The sequence below is a fragment of the Carassius carassius genome, chromosome 17 (genome assembly GCF_963082965.1).
Source record: "Carassius carassius chromosome 17, fCarCar2.1, whole genome shotgun sequence".
Classification (NCBI taxonomy): Eukaryota; Metazoa; Chordata; class Actinopteri; order Cypriniformes; family Cyprinidae; genus Carassius; species Carassius carassius.
Window position 1 is genome coordinate 7,389,890 of NC_081771.1, and position 17,852 is coordinate 7,407,741.

The following is a 17,852-nucleotide window of genomic DNA, read 5'->3' on the forward strand; positions in this document are numbered from 1 at the left end:
TGTGCTTTTGTAAAATGCTTGATAAAACATGCTCTCTGCGCATTAGGAGCCACGGGCTGAATATGAAATCTTTTAATATCCCGTCTAATAGCAGTGGTGACAAGCACTGGGAGTTAGCTCCGTGAAGGAATGTCATGGCATTTAGATAATGAACCGTAAATATTGTTTTATTAGGCTTGGGTTTGCGAGTGAGGAGGTTTTATTGTGGCAAAGGTTAGGCCCTGATTTTAATGCCCTTATTATAGTCATTAATTGCACTTTATACCGGCGAGGGCAGATGACTGCTTGCTGGAAACCAGCCAGGGCCGAAGACATATTAGATGTGCCAGTCAGAGGCTGAGAATGAACTCACCTCAGTTAAGACCCACCTCAGTCATCACCTCTGCCAATTTATTCACATCTAAATCCGTTTTTATCCTCTCAGCGTGGAGTCTGACAGCATTTCACTATCAGTTGTTCATTTACTGTGAGTCCTCAACCCCATTTTAGGACCTTTTCTGGCTTTGTCACTAGAAAAAAATCCTTCTAAATGGTTGGCAGTGTCTAATAGTTTCAGGTGTGTGCTTTTATGGCCGTGTTGTGAGATTTCTTGATGGCTTCAAAGACAGGATTTGTTTTGTTTCTCTCTCATCATTGCAAAGCATCGGCATCAGCAAGGATCAGTTTTGCATTGCATGCCATTGTTATCAACAAACATTTTTATGAATTTATGGAGTTACATTTATTGCACAAATGCATAGATGAAGGCTTTGAGGGGTAGAAGTATCTGTTCAATGTCATAATCTTAAATTTAAATGTTTCAAATAATGAACGGCTGACTGTACATTGTCTCTCATTCCACATATTGCTGTTTTAGCTCCATATTCTGCACGATTGAAACACAAGCTTGTGTCAAACTTTCAGAGACTGTTTAAAAATGCTCCCAGAGTTTCCTCTCATCATTTGGTGTCTGTCCATCATTGCAGTGTTCTCCTCTCCCAGTCTCTTGCTCTTTACCCTGTTATCAAACTGCGATGAGCACCAAAATCTTTCTCTTCCTTGCAGAGCTTAAACTGTCCGATAGAGTGATAGTGTGACATTTAGCCTAGCGGTACATCAGAAATGCCAGGGCACAGCTCCATTAACTCCCAGCCACACCTGGACTGAACTCTGATCTTCAGCGTAAGGTACAGGAGGAGATAGAGCTTGTCATGTACAGTCATGATTGTTTCAGACTAGTTTATTAGACTTTTTATATAAATTACTTCGAATCCATGTAAAAACATGTTAGACCAACTATATTTCCCCAAAATCCTTAAAGAGTGTAAAAAGTTAGCCTACATATTGAATTTTGTTGTTAATTTGTTAAGGATTTGAAAGATACCAGCATGCATTACATCATGAATAAGCTACATGGTTTCTATTAAATGATACATGTTTTCCTATTCATTGGCTTATTTATGCCCTTGTTATTGATTTTGTCACTTTCTGGTAGTTATTGGGGTTTTCTTATTGAAATCTGTGTGAAACCGTATACAGTTATTGCCCATGTATCTTTGCTTCTAAGATAATTTATCCTTCAAAGATTACGTGTCATAAAAAATAAATACATATAAAAGAATGCAACAACTACTAATTACAATTCATGTGGTAATTTATATATACATATTAGTGCTGTTCAATAATTAATTTCAGTTAATCTCATTCAGAATAAAAGTTTTTGTTCACATAATATATGTGCGAATACTGTGTATATTATGTAATATACATACATACATAATTACATATAGGGCTGTATTAACAACATGAAATTAAGTCTGAAATGAATGCAAGTACCTCTTTTGGGTTGGATTCAAAGTGTTGTTTTTAACAAATAATTCATGCAACTGAGATCTCTTCGACCCCCTGTTGTGGCTGTTAAAACATCAACAGAGACAACTGTGAAACCGGTCCAGTGGGGCCACAGCGAGACATCTGGAGGAGCATGCAATGAATACGAATGTTTGCATCAGAGCTTAGACCCTGAGCAGGAGGACACTGCTCTCCCAGTGCCAGTGTTGTCTTAATTAAAGTGGGGATGATGTAGTCCCACCACAACCCAAACCACCCCCCACCCCCTTATGTCAGCTCACCTCCTCTCTGGCCCTTCCTCCACCTCCCATGTGGCTCGTGACACCCCAAGAAACATCATTATCTGTGACTTGGGCTGCTTCTTTTGTTTGGCTCAGGCAACAGGAGTCCTACTTTCATTAATGGCCTTTTTTTCTTTTGTCTTTACTTTTCTTTCTTTTGTCTTTCTTTATTTTTCCAGAATTTAAAGATCCGTAGTCTGGAAAAAAATTAGTTCCCCAGGAAAGAAGGCAAGATGGCCCAACAACAAGTAATTACCATGATAAATTGGTTTACAACATACTAATTTGTACTTAGTTGCGTGGTCAGTAGATTAGAATAATGATTGATAAAAAGTTTTGTTGGCATTAAAGCTTTTAAATTCTGAATTTGTTGAAATTTGCATGTTAATGTAGACTGAGAATAAAAGAAGTTTTGAGTAAATGTGTAAAGTAACATTTATTTAACAATGTCAAATATTAATATATTTTAACCTAAATATTAAATGTTTGACAACAATACAATACCTCTAGGGAGCGAAGATAAAATAATGAAGATGATGAAAATAATGAAAGATGTCCAAATTATGATGCCATGTCTTCAAATAAGCCATACCCTCATCATCTGCTCGGCACAATGCCTCTTGCAGTCCTTTGTTTTCTCCAGGAGCTTTGATAACATAATTTGATTTCAAACGTTCAGGGCTGTCAATCATTTCAAATCCAGAGATGACAGGAAGGGATTATGCTTGCATAGAGGACATCAGGTATGATGTGAACATTGGAAGAGGAATGACCCTATAGAGCCTGACTGGAAAACGGCAGGAAACTGGGAGAGTTATATATCATATGGGAACATCTGGTCTGAGGAAATCCCTTATCTGCCACCTGATTCAACATAAACATATACATACAAATACACTTCAGTTCTCATCATAGCCTTTTCTACAGAGGCAGGTAGGAAAGGATGGTCTGTGCCAACAACCTTCCTGTGCTGCTCCCTGATGACACATTCCCAGTCAATGAGATGACACATACCTCATACAGGGCAGAGGCAGCTTAAACACGTCTGAAATAATATTTTCTCATCTGATAACCCTGAATATACAACAAGACAAGCCATCCACATTCCACATAAAATGTGTTTATAAAAATATGGAGATGGGTATGGAATGTGGACAGTCATTCAGCTGTCACGCCACAAAGAAATAACATGCTCTATATTTTCAGATGGGCATTTTATATTACCCATTGATATCATCTCCTTATGTGTAGTTGACATGTATGTTTTATTACCACTAGAGATGCATGATACACTGGCAAATTATATTGGATATTTAAAGATATATTTTACCCCAAAATTATCATTCTTACATTAATAACCCTCATGTCGTTCCAAACCCGTAAAACCTTCATTCATCTTCAGAACACAAATTAATTAATATATTTTTGATGAAATCCAAGAGTTTTTTTACCCTGCATAGACAGAAATGGAACTATCACATTCAGGTCCCAGAAACGTATTAAGGACATTGTTAAAATCCATGTGACATCAGTGGTTCAACCTTAATTTTATTAAGCTACGAGAATACTTTTTGTGAACAAAGAAATCTAAAATAACTTTATTCAACCATTTGCCATGAGGGTGAGCAATCAGAGCTTGGACCCTTTTGGGGTGAACTATCCCTTAAATTCTGTAAACATTTAGATCATCCTTTTCATCTAAAAATCAGTTAAAAAAATGTTTAATAACCCCATTAAACTAAATCTTGATTAAGTCTGAATGATTATCCATTTTTTATGTACATTATAATGTTATGAAGCCAAAATTTACATTAAAATTGTAATATCTTTACATTTTTTATATTAATTAATACATTTAAATATTTTTGTATTTTATTTTAATATCTGCCATTTATCAGCCTTTGACTGTAACATGAAAATAATAATTGGAATTGATCATATTTTTAATATTGTTGCATCCTTAATTAATATATTTATTTTATTTATCTTAAATGTGTATGTAATAAAAGGCACACACTGGCAGCAGTCATTAATTTCCAGACAGAATTGGTGATCTGATGTAAAATTCTTAAGTTTGAATTGTTTTACTTAATGCAAGTGATACATTACAGTGGTTGAGTAAAAGAGCCTACTAGCAACCTGTTGTACAGCGATTTGCAAAATGCCCATTAGTGTATGAAATTATATCATCATTCCCCTTGCGTGAATTAGAAGGACTGCCCCAGCATGGTTCGACATCCTTCTAATTGGCACTTATGTTTGGTTGGCTGAGTGGCACCACAGTGGTGGACATGGCCGATGCCAGGTCTGAACTGCCCTATTGTCAGCTATGGTGCCATAAAGAGCATCTCACACATTAGCGGGGAACCAAGAGCACATTGTCTTTCTGCATCAGTCACCTGGTCCATGAGGCGAAAAAATAAATGTTCATTCTGTAGATTTGTTTGCTTGGCTGTCAGCCCACTTATTAGTGAAGAAAAAGCCCCAAGGATTACTTGATTATTCTTTTGTCATTTTGCATGCTATACACCAACGGTCAGCGAAATAAAGATGAAACTGAATGTTATTGTTTTTAGAATTCTTTAAAACAGTGGTTTTCAACCTGTGGTCCGCCGATTACTATTAAAATAAATAATAATATTGTTAATATATGTAAAAATGTCTAAGTCATAACATAATAACATAATTTCATATAATTAAATAACAAAAAATAAATATTAAACTGTAACTATGCTTCCACTATTCGAGCTCGCTGATTGGTTTAAGAATAAACCGCCAATTTATTTTAGATATTTTTGCTGCATATGCTACAGAACAGCAAATTCAAATATGCATAAATGGCTGTCAACAGGGTCAACATAAATGGCTGTAAATGTGTTCCCTCCTGACTGCTTGCTCCCGTTTTGCTGAGCGGTGCCAGCCCAAGTTATTTTCTGTTAATTGCCAGTTCATTCAATTGTTAAAGACTAACAACTAAGTTAACAATCTAGCTTCTGAGTACTAAGTTATTAACCCAAAAATAGCGGGGTAAGTTATTTATTTTTTTGCAGTGGGCCGCGCAAACATATATGTTTGGTTGTGTGGGCCGCGAGTTGAAAAAGGTTGGGAACCACTGCTTTAAAATAAAATTTCCCTTCAATATTAGTGGAAAATACATCTTTTGTTGCATTAACAATAATTTGAATGACTTGTCACAAAGTATTGCAATTTGCATAATAAACCGACCCCATTCATCAGTCACTGTTGTTGGCATAATGCTTTTGTGTTTACACATCAGGTGGATTGAGTAATGAATTCATTCTCAGCAGACTGAAATGCACCCAAGTTACCATGTACACACAGCAGCACTGTAGGACAGCCCCCTAATGAATATGCAATGAGGCTCTGCTTAATATGCATAAGTGGGCGTGTATAAGTAGTATAATGTTGTCTGTGTAGGCAGACAGATCCAGAGAGGGGGACTGGCTCAGATCCTCATGCACATACTCATACTGAATGATAGTTCATGCTGCAGAGCTTGTGTAAAGCTTTTGGAAGAAAGAAAGTAAGGAGCACAGAAGGAAGAGGAGGAAGAGAGAAGACAAGGTGTATGGTCAAGAGGGCAGCTGCATGTGAAGGAACAAGAGAGAGAAACAGAGGGAGGGAACGCACTGAGTTCCTGCTCTCCTCCAAGAGAAAGAGTAGATGGTGTGATCTGTCCATGATGGGGTGCAGAGTTTGTACTCTACAGAAGCCTCAAGAGCAATACAAACTCCTGTATGAAGTATGCCAGGTAACTAATCAGTTGTTACAGAAAGTTTTTCAATTATATATATATATATATATATATGTATGTGTGTGTGTGTGTGTGTGTGTATGTATATATGTGTGTGTGTGTGTGTGTGTGTGTGTGTGTGTGTGTGTAATATAATTTTCTGAAATTTTCTCTACAAATTCAGTCATAGCATTCAGAATTGTTGATTGGTTCATTGTAATGCTGTTGTGTATCATATTTATGAAAGTGATTTCAGACAGAATGCTAATTTAGGAGAGTGATATTGTGGCATTGTGGTCTCAAATACTCTGGTCTGTAGTCTTGACGTTGGGATAGCTTATATTGAGTGTGACAAAGTTTATGAACGTTGATTTTACAGGGTTGATTTGTGGACAGATCTCAGTCCCTCTTCTCTCATAAAAACAGCTAACTTTTCCCTTCTGAGTTTGGTTTCCATTGTTGTGTGTTTATAGCTAACCATGAATTTGGCATGGCTGGTGGTTTGTAGAAAGAGAATTACTGAGAGGGAAACCCTTATTTTGATATTCATAAAGAATGCATTTGGAGTTTTATTACATACATGTAACATTGTAAAAATTGTAGTTTTTTATACCTTTGAAAGGGAATGTCACATTAGTATTTTATATTAGTGTGTTTTTATTTATCTGTTTAACAGGCATTTTCTGTTGTCATGTCATGCAGCATGTACTACATGAACCATATCCTTGTGAGCAGTGTGTATCGTCAGCTCTTTTGTCAGACTGATTTAATTTCCTGTGGGTTTTGTGATCCTGAATGCTTACGGCTTTAGGATGTCTGTCTGACACAATATTGCTGGGAGGCTGTGGATGAAAGCCAGTAGGGGGCCTCTGAGAACATGGCCAGAAACCTGCTTGTACATATATTTATGCAAATATGCATATAAACACATTATCACAGATATTGACAGTTGTTTACATAAATTATCTGTTAATTGTTCCTGGGTGTGGGCTTTTTTGTCGACTTGAAAGATGCTAACGCATTCAATTCCTGATAAAAGGAATCACTATTTCTTGGCATGAATGCATTTGGAAAGATTGTACGACAACATTTTTAGCGCTTCCTCACCTACTAAGGGATGCATACTTCATGTTGTATGGTGTGTGAGGGTGCTTTCAGTAAACCTAATGAGTGGCCACTTCATCTTCTCCTTTCACTATATTCCATAGCGGCTGTTTCTCTGCATTAGCTGTTGATGACAGTGCAGTCGCTATTGTGAAACACTCTGCTTTGATCGTACAGACTGTGTGAAAGCAGGACTAAAAGCTTTTCTTCCTTCTATATATCTGTGTATTTGTGTGTGCACTACAACAGTAAATGGTCTCTGTTTGTTAACAACCCAACAGCCGATGTTGGGCTTCAAAGGAAACATCAGCCTTTTCAAATCCCTCCTTGTTGGAAAAAAAAAACAAAAAAAAACTGAATGAAACAAGAAAAGAGACAAAAACATATTGGCCCTTCATATGAGCTCTTTATCCAGCCCACTGCTCAGTCCAGCAGCATATGTCATGCTTCTGTCAATTACTTTTGATTGGCAGGCTTTTAGTAAAGGGAGCCTTGCTGGTTTCTCTAACAGCGCACTTACTTTGGCAGTTACTCGAAGCTGGGTCATTGCGTGCCTAAGAAATGATTTGGCAGACAAACATCTCATCCAAGTTTAACATCAAATGGCATTCATCACACCTTGTGTGATATTCATATCATTCGAGAAGCTTTAAAATGACTTTTTTCATTGGGGATTGCAGATGATGCAGCTGTTTGTACCATTTTTGTGTGGGGTAATACATCAAAGAGAGACACAATTCATCTGTTCTGAATGAGACAATGTGACATTGCCAAAATTAGACATGAGCTTTTACCGATAAACAAGTTTCAAACAGTGCAATTTCAGTAGAGAAAAGGCATCCCTGCTGAAAACACCAGCTTAGAATGTGCTTAAAACACTTCATTCCTTATGATTAAATGTTTGATAACTGTTAGGCAAAACTAATTTTGTTTAGTTTTTATTAAACATTTACACAAATGAAAAGCATTATATATATATATATATATATATATATATATATATATATATATATATATATATATATATATATATATATATATATATATATATATATATATATATACATAAGCCCCACAAAATGATTAATCGCGATTAATCACATTAAAAAAAAAAATGTTGTTTACATAATATATGGTTGTGTACTTTGTATATTTATTATTTATATATAAATGCACACACATACAGTATATATTTTGAAAATATTTACATGCATATACATTTATATGTTCATATTCTTATATTTTATGTTATATACGATATATTTTATATATTATGTGTATTAGTATATAGTATTATAAAATCATCAGTCCTAATGGAAAAGTATTTTGTTCATGCATAGCGCAGATTTAGAGACCACAGACAGATAATGGAGTCTTTGTGATGTCCGATCGGTCCGGCTCACACAGACAGTAGGTGCCTGGAGAAGTAGGCGGCAGAGGGGGTTGTTGTTTCATAGGGTAATGTTCAGAGTGCTTTTGGCTGGCGTCGGGGTCACTCACAATTAAGGCCTGTGAGTGGCGGCAGGATGTCGCAGGGCTTTAATGAATCGAGTGAAAGACTCGTTTGAAGTGTGAAACTGATCTGTTGACTCATCCTTTCCCAGGCGCCCGCTTACCCGTGTGTCCAGCTGGACTCCGCTGACCTCTTTAAAGCATGTGCTTAAACAGACGTGTGTTGCAATTGCAATATGGAATTGCATTATTGCAATGGATTAATATTGGTCTTGGGGATTTAAAACTGAGAGCGATGCATTATTGGGAAGATCTGGAGGTCTGTCAGAATGTGTATGGTTTGTTGGATGGCATATACATGAGGATCAGGCTTCTGACCGGGCCTTTCCCTAGATAATACACACAGATCCTCTTCATTAGGATGTCTGGCACTACTTCTACCCCCTCTCTTTCTCTTCCTGCCCCCCTCTCTCTCTTTTAGAGCTCCCCAGAGACTGAGATACAGAGGGATGACTCCTCCTCACATAAACTCACCTAGAGAGATTCATGGGTATAAAAAAAAAAAAATTCACAGCCCCATGTCCTGCAGGACATAATGCTCATAACTCTTGAGTAGAATATGAAATTAGTGTATTTAATCATGCTATTCGACTTTTGATACCATAGGAACACCTTAATTGATATGATTAATATCTTCATATTTTTATTGCCCCTGTGGACATATGTGAATCAGTTTGAAATGGCATTTATTATTACACAAACTCATAATAGAAAAGTAATCGATTCAGTGAGAGAGTCACAAAATGATTTGAATTGATAATCCGAATTTAAAATTATTCATTCAAAAGAATCCTTTCATCAAAGTCATTTATTTGTGACTCAGGTGACAGTGGTCGCCGTATTTTTATTGTCATTGTTTTTGGCCTTTGTATTATTTTGTTTCACCATGGATTTGAGGAACCTGTGATTGAAGATTTTATGATGTTCTGGCTTTTTTTGGAAGGAAATTCAGAACGCAATAAATTGATCAAATGTGACAGCGAAGACGTTCATAATGTTCAAATTATAAAATATGTTTTTGTGAACTTTCTAGACATCAAAGAATCTAAAAAAAAAAAGGATCACTGTTTTTTTTTCAGTGCCAAGCATTCATCGTGGAAGAGCTGCTTAGCTTCCACTGTGCTTTTGTAATGCATTCTGGCCACATTTGCCAAAATCCTCTGTTTAAAAACAGCGGTTCAGCTGGCCTATTGATTTCAGTGTAGCAGTCTCATTTGACAAAACCGCTCACAGGAGAAGAGAATTAGTCCCTGTAAAGTAACAGGTTGAGAGAAGGTCATTTTCCTCTTTAGTTAAGATAATTAGAACAGAAAGAGGACGCAGTGAACATGCCTCGCCATCCCCGAGTAAACTTGATCTCTCTCTAACTGTGCTGAACTCTATGCTTCACTTCAAAGTAGGAAAGCTATGCACCATGTGGAGATCTAGTCTCTTTTATCCCTGATGGGCCCATGTTGGCCGACTGGTGGAGACTGTGTTTGACAGCTCCGTAGCTCCTAATCTTGCTAGAAGTGGCCTGTAATGGCCATGGCGCCTGTCTGCACCTCATGTAAGACCTTCATTTTAATTAGAGTATCAAAACAGTCAGGCTGTTGAAGCTCGGACTCAGATTAGATTTGTGCTGTATGAGTGCTAGCTTAATGCTTTTTTGCTAGTAGATTTACACATGTTGGCAGTCTGTTCATATTCTTCAAAATGTTTGCATAAATAAAATGTCTTTTTTTTAATTCATTATTTATTCCCCCTATTGTGACAATTATTTAGCGTATCCAACTTTAATATGCAAAAACAACTGTGAGAAAGTCATTATATATATATATATATATATGTATGTATGTATGTATGTATGTATGTATGTGTATATATGTATGTATGTGTATAAATGTGTGTGTGTGTGTGCGTTGTATATATTATATATTAAAATATATTGCAATAATAATATTAAATTGTATTAATATTACTAATATTGCTAGAATATTAATAATAATAAAAAATTCAAATATATGTAATATAAATTTTATATTGTCCTTAATAACGAAAAACATTATTGGCAATAGTGAAGATGCGGCATCCCAATTGTACAAAACATAAATTAATTAATTCATAACGAACTAGCTAAGATAAAAAATGTTAGCTCTCAGTAACAATCAATCAGTAAGATATTTTCAGATTTACTGCAAATATTTTTTTATATTTTGGTGTCATTTAGTTTCATCACCTTTTTCATACTGCTTCCACACTCACAATCCTTTTCGCTATCTCCCTCTTCCCTTTATTAGTCTTTACAGTGATGGGAAGCAAAAAGCAAACGGTTTGCACGTTATTGTTGGGAAATCGACTGAGCGCAGTCTAGTTAGCTTAATCAGGGACAGGTCCTCCCCACAGCACCTCCACAGCTGCTTCACGCTGTAGCAGGTGGTCGGGAACCATTCGGGAGGGATCGCTAAGCTCCAGTCTGCAACACTCTTCTCCACTGCCACTGATGGGTCAACGAAGCACAGAACATGACCAAGCCATACACAAAGCAACATGTTACTGATGGAATGAGACAAATGTGCAGAGAAATGCAGACGTAACATGTCAGTATTGACATGACATTGACATTGCTGTAGACACAACATAGATTTTTTATAGCAAAGTAAAGACATAAATGTTTAAGCTGCTTAGAGATCGCCTTAACGTGTTAAGGTTTAGACAAAACACATTGAGCATGAAGAAGCATACTGTCCATTTGCAGCAAAAATATCCATAGTGCATATAAAAATATTCCCAGAGGAGTATATGAATAGTTTGCATTGTTTTGTCATTAGCCTCCGTAAGTCTGGCGCAGATGTGATAGACAAACACAGGTGTGCCTGCATGATTTTATGGACAGCTTTATTTGCACAGATGCATCAGATTCTCCGCAATTAAAATGAAATAAGACCAGATTAAGTGTCCCAACTGTCTTTGTTTTCCACTCATGATATAACGTCTGCCATTTGTTCTGTCTAATGATAGAGGTCAACAGTTTTTCCTGTCGGTTTCAGAATTACGTACAAGGAAGTAGTAAAAGCAAAGCATGCCAGCCTTTATCCAACCAAAGCGATGACTTGACCATGAATCATTTATATTAATAGACCCATCTCTGAGAAGCTAAACCATTATTAGCATTTCCATCAGAGACTTTTCCACTCAAGAGAGTGGAATGGGATAAGAATGGGATAAGACACAATTGAACAGCATAAAATCGAGTTTATGCATGTTGGGGGGTGAATGGTGACATCTTCCCTGGTGTCCATGCTGAGTCATGAATAAAACATGCAAACAGAGAAGTTTGAACTCACTAGGCTGGAGCAGTTGGCTGATTTTGAATGCTGATTATGTGCCTGTGATATCTCATTTATATTCTGAATGAACGCTCTTATAGTGGTTAAATACTGCTTGCTGTGCAGCTTGCTTTATAAATACTGAGCTGTTGTGTCTTAAAGAACTGTTTTATTAAATTGATGACGGCATTGCCAGCATTTCCAGTGGTAGCCATCTTTGCACAGACGGAAGTTTTTATGGTATGTTATAAAATATGTTTAGTAACTAATAGGCCTTGAACATGTGATTTAAAAAAAAATTGTGTTTGAGGTCAAATGTCAGCAACTTTGCATACAGCTCATTTGCCTAAATTATATTAATTTCATTTCTTTTTTCTTTTATATATATATATATATATATATATATATATATATATATATATAGTATGTTATTTGCCATTGCTCTATTCTACTACTTAATGTACTTACCTAATTAACTTAATTTAAAGAAAAAAGATACAAGTTGTAACGGTTTCATTTTGTGCAAATAGAATAAAATAACTAAGTTGGGACGAAAGTGGGACGAATTTTTATATTTTAATTTACTACATTTACCTCACCAATAGCATGTATTTGGTTAAATGTTTCTTACATAAACCGTTTTAAATCTAATCAATCAATAACTAATTATTAACAGTCCTCTTTAACAATAATGCACTTGAGAGATGAGAATTTGAATACTTCTGCAAGCATATTAAAGTTAATATAACCGAAATATGGCTCAAATTCAGTAAATTCTGTTCATAACTCTACAGATTTCTGTGAGTGCTGTACTTGTTTGGGCCCGGTTATAACCTCAAAAGCTGCTAGTAAGGTAAAAAAAAACAATTTGTGGTCTTTTTATGTGGTAGAGTGTGGGAAACTGTACTTTCTTCAAACAGAAAGTGACGGACAACTCATTAATAGGAGGAAAGCAAGGACACAGTCAGGAAACTTGAAGGAAGTGATTTAGCCTCCCACTACTGATCCTCTATGGATAACAGAAGGTCTCATGCTTAAACAGGATTAAGTGCAAGTAAACAGCGGCGTCTTTTAGCAGGCGTCCATGCTTATCAGAGGCATTAGTTTCCCTCTGTTTGCTGCTTAATCCACACTGAGACGGCATGCCGCAGCATATAAAGGTTGCTGTGTTTCAAGTCAGCCAGAACTGTAAGGAGGTTTCCTGCTTCTGAATGAAATAACACACATACATACACATCGAAAGACCATATCCATCCCTGCCAAATTGCACCCGTTTATGTTTGGAAGAAAAGAGGAATTAAATCTCTAGACGGGACTCACACATAGTTAAAATATTCTTTGAGGGATTCTGGGAATAAAGCCTTAAGCTTAAACTTAATCTGTCAAGTTTGAAAGATGCTTGTTTTTTATGTTTTTCTTCTTTAACTCATAATGTTTGGAGAATAACATATGTGCCTAACTAGAGAAGACAATAGATGATGGGAAAGTTGGAGAAAAACACAAGCTTCTCATCTGATTTTGCATCTGATATTTCTATTGTTGTGTTGTGTCTCCCAAAGCATATTTAATTCTGACTTTTTATTGAGTTTATTGAGATTGACAAGTGGTGTGAAAAAAGTGGAGTTCAATCCATCTCACATCAGAAAGTATTAACAGGCAGATTTTACTTTGACTTCTGAAAATTCTGATACAAACCAGAGTTGGAGTAATGACATTAAGTCCTTCAGAGCCATAAAGTTCTTGCAAATTATCTGTAATGTTATCAAGATCGCATATGCTAACTTGTGATTGAGATAAATATCACATGAAAGACATTGGAAATAGATGGGAGACTTGTTGAAGGCAATAAACTTACCCAAAAATACCCAGATCTAAATTAAGTGCAAGGCTACGTTTTTATGAGTAACAGTTTCCACAAAAATATTAAGCAGAACTTTTTTCCACCCTGATAATGATAAGAAATGTTTTTCTTGAGCACCTAATCAGCAGATTAGAATGATCTCTTCAGGATCATGTGACACTGACGGCTGAAAATTCAGCTTTACTGTCACAATAATAAATTACATTTTAAAATATATTAAAACAGAATATATTAAAACATTACTGTATATATACTCTATATGAAATGTTAATAAATATTACTGATAATTCTCGAATGGAGTGGATTCCTATTGAAATGACACGATTTCGCCAAACAGTGGTAAATGTGACTAGACCTTTAGTGTAAGATTTCTGTTTTAGAATTGATATTTCATATTGTGTATGTGAATATTGTCTCTGTTCACTGACTCGGTCAGTAAACGTCTAATGGAACAACAACATGTGTCAGCTGTGAATGGCCGTTCCAGCAGTTCTGTGTTAAACAGAGGGTGAAGAGGCTCGGTTTGCACTGTTCTGCTGTGTGTACTCCTCAGAGAGATGTGTCAGAGGTGAGCTGTGTGAATGGGGGTCCCGCTTTCCCCCCCTTCTCCTTGCTGGAGAGGCAGTGAGGCAGAACGTTTCCAGGGTTGAGGCTTTGTCTCGGGGTCATGGGCTGTGAGGAGGAGAGGGATTCCTATACACTTAAGTCCTACTGAGAACCAGACAGACACACAGAAAGGGATGATTGTGTTATTGACCTAGCTGACAGAAAGAGGGAAGAAATTAAAACCTACACAGAATTTAATACAAGGAAGTAAAGGTAAAGATAAAGAAAACAAAAAATAACTGTCATCTACAATAATGGCAAAAATAGTACTTGGGTATTTCATGTTTTGATACATATATTGTTGTAATGGTGTGGTTTTATAGACAAAACCTTCAAAGCACCACGGTTTTGGACACTTCCCATGGTAATGCCGTGATTACCTGGAGGACATCTGAGTGTATATACCATGATTTAAGCAATAAACTTTTGTTCAGTTTTAAATTATATACAGATTTATTTGTTTATTTAATATTATATCAGTATACCCTCTATGCAAGGACTTTTGAGTACCTTGTAAATACCTTAACGCTGTTACAGTGTTATTTTGTAAGGATGTGGTTTTTTTTGCACATGGTAACACTGTGATATTATTGAAGTTCCATGGACATGATAGTCAAAATACTACTGCTACCATGTTGTTTTGGACATGAACCATGAGTTCTGATGGTATTACTAAAAATAATTAATTGTGGTAGTGTCACATTATCATCACATAAATACAATATGTAAATATAAATACAATATGTATATATAAAACCATATTACCTATAAAATGAATGTACCATGGTTTTACCAAGTTATACCATTATTGTACCATTAAACTGCAATTGAACATCAATTTGGCAAACATTCTCTAAAAGGCTTCCACAGTGTTCTATTATTAGAGATGGTGGATCTTTGTTTCGGTTTGAAAGTTACAGAATTTCATATTGGATGTTCCAATTATCCCTCAGGCTGGGATTAGTTTTAATCCTCTCGGTTATTATTTAACATATTCTCTCTTCAGAGCTGAAGTGCTCTGATCCTGCCTGTTTGGAAATCTGAGAATGGGATCCAGCAGCTTGTGAATTACTCTTTATATATATTTCTCACAAGTGATTTATTTATTTATTTATTTGTAAAGAAAATATAGAATGCTCGGAGGATGTCAGTGGATACGTTTCTAAAAGCTGTGTGAGAGCTTCAAGTCTGTGATAAAGGTGTGGAAATGTTTGACTTAAAAAAAAAAAAATATTGCATACAACTCGAGAAAGCCATCCATGCTGCTTAGAAAATGAATTGCTAAACTATTATTTTCAGTATTTGTATGTAAAAATATGTTTGCATTTGCATGCATTTGGATGTTTTCACTTTGTGTGCACTAACAAGGCGTTTGTGTGTTCTCAAGCATTGCATCACACTATTTCTTGTGTTTTTTGCATTGAATTTCATCACACCCTTACTACTGTAAGCGTTGTGTGTGTGTGTGTGTGTGTGTGTGTGTGTGTGTGTGTGTGTGTGTGTGTGTGTGTGTGTGTGTGTGTGTGTGTGTGTGTGTGTGTGTGTGTGTGTGTGTGTGTGTGTGTGTGTGTGTGTGTGTGAGAGCAGGTTTGCATAAGTGGATGTGAATGCCTCAAGCACAGATCCTATCAAAGCTGTCTCTCGTCTAGAAATCAAAAATGAACAAATGGGGAATGCTTTGTTTGTTGAGATGAGCACATGGGGAAAAGCTCTATAAGCTCAGAGATAAGAGAGACGGTTCACCCAAGGTCAAACACCCTGTTAGCAGACACACTAACAGAAACGGTCATGCTTCTGCATCCTAATGAAAGTGTGTTAGCTGTTGGCTTTAGCTTGACATCAGCCTAACCAGAACCTTTGTAGAGAATAATACATTTGTATTATTATTATTTGAACATTATTTGAAAATATTGTACTTTTTGGTTTTAAGCAAGTTATTTATTTTCAGTTATAGTGTTTACAGTGTGTTTATTTATTTCTTAGCATCATTGTTACTGTACCTCCATATTACTTTTTTGTAAGGGTAGCAACAATTCTGAATTTATAAATGCAATTTGAGTACTGTACAAGTCCGGTTTAAAAATGTTCTTTATGCATGCAGCTCAGACCCCATCAGGCCTTGGTTCTCTGCACTTAAAGATTGCTTTGAATCTCTTCTTTCTCATTTCGTTCAGCCCTCATCAGCAGAGCACTGCTCTTGATTGGTGTGTCATGCTTCAGCCCTGAAGCTCACATTCATTTCCTCATGTACAGCGCCCACATCATCTTCCAGGGAGGCCCTCGTCTTCAAATTACTTAGCTAAATAGGTTTCCCCGGTTCAATTTGTTAAATGACCCTTATTAATTAGCAAGACCTCTTTCTAATTTATGTTGTTGTTTTGCTGTGCCTAGCTTTGACCCCCGAAAGCAGCGAGAGGTGCTACAGATGCTTTGTTCTGTTGTAATGGTTGTTTTTAATGCTTTGCTCCCTTGCTTTTCAATTTCAATGGATTTATCAGCTTTACTGTTTACAGTGGAGTAGTTTTTGGCTGCTCAATTATTTGCAAAACTCCTTATGCATTACTGCTAATGCCATTTTTAATGTTAGTGTTTTGTTATGTTTGTGTGTTTCAATAGGTCAATGGAAAGGACTTGTCAAAAGCAACGCATGACCAGGCTGTGGAGGCCTTCCGTACAGCTAAAGAACCCATTATGGTCCAGGTGCTACGCCGGGCTCCCAGGCCCAAGCCTATGGGCCCAAGCGGGGAAGCACAGGTAGTGGACATCAGTACCCAGACAGACATCACCTTCCAGCATATCATGGCCCTCAGCAAGCTGCCTACATCCTCCCCGCCTGTGGATGTGCTTGAGCAGTACCTGCTGCCAGAGGGGTGAGTGACAGCTCCCTGGACCAATTACAATGCATATTACAGATTTCAGTTATGATTGACACTTAACCAGTTACAACACATTCTAGCAATTACGTGCAATTGCACATATTTCAGAAGTTGCTCTACCAGACCATCTAAACTTTAAGACTAACAATGGTTTCTCCAAAGCCACAATATGAAATTAAGTTGCTTTCATTTATTTGGATTGCATTTTCCACTCACACAATATCTGTCCTCTCACATCTCACTTCATGTTTCCTCCGGGTTTGTCTTTCACACGTTACTGACAGGAACTTAGTAACCAAGAGAAAATAATTATTTTTTAGTTATTAAATATATTATGACTTGCTCTGTTCAAGAATAAAAAATGGTCACATATATTTTATAAAAATGGGAGTCATGTAAATTCATGAAATTATAGTTGCATATAATTGTATTTTTATCTGAAGATTATTTCAATTATTATTATTAATAATAATGATAATAATTTTAAATATGTTTTATTAAATATTGCTGTCATTTATCATATAATTATTCTGTCATCAATAAGAAAAGCCCATATTTTAGTGCTTATAAGAGTAAAATCAGTTCAGCCAACCTGGTAACATTTCATAGAATGTATTAATTACTCAATCCTCTAAAGCTTGAATACACGGGTCCTTTGTCAGGCACAGTTCCTCTATAATGTTGTTCTTTATGGTATGATATGGTTTTGTTTTTATGTTT

At 36.3% G+C, this 17,852-nt stretch overlaps 1 protein-coding gene across 4 annotated transcripts in view; it reads left to right on the forward strand.

The window, feature by feature from the left end:
• Nucleotides 1-17,852, forward strand: part of LOC132160893 (E3 ubiquitin-protein ligase PDZRN3-B) — a 101,820-nt gene that overhangs the window by 75,480 nt on the left and 8,488 nt on the right. For 3 of the 4 annotated variants that reach the window (XM_059570620.1, XM_059570623.1, XM_059570622.1), the window contains one exon: nucleotides 16,873-17,126. In XM_059570620.1, the coding sequence (XP_059426603.1) occupies nucleotides 16,873-17,126 (254 nt within the window). Of the gene's footprint in view, nucleotides 1-5,536; nucleotides 5,884-16,872; nucleotides 17,127-17,852 lie in introns of those variants that run through there. The other variant, XM_059570621.1, reaches the window with a different exon arrangement.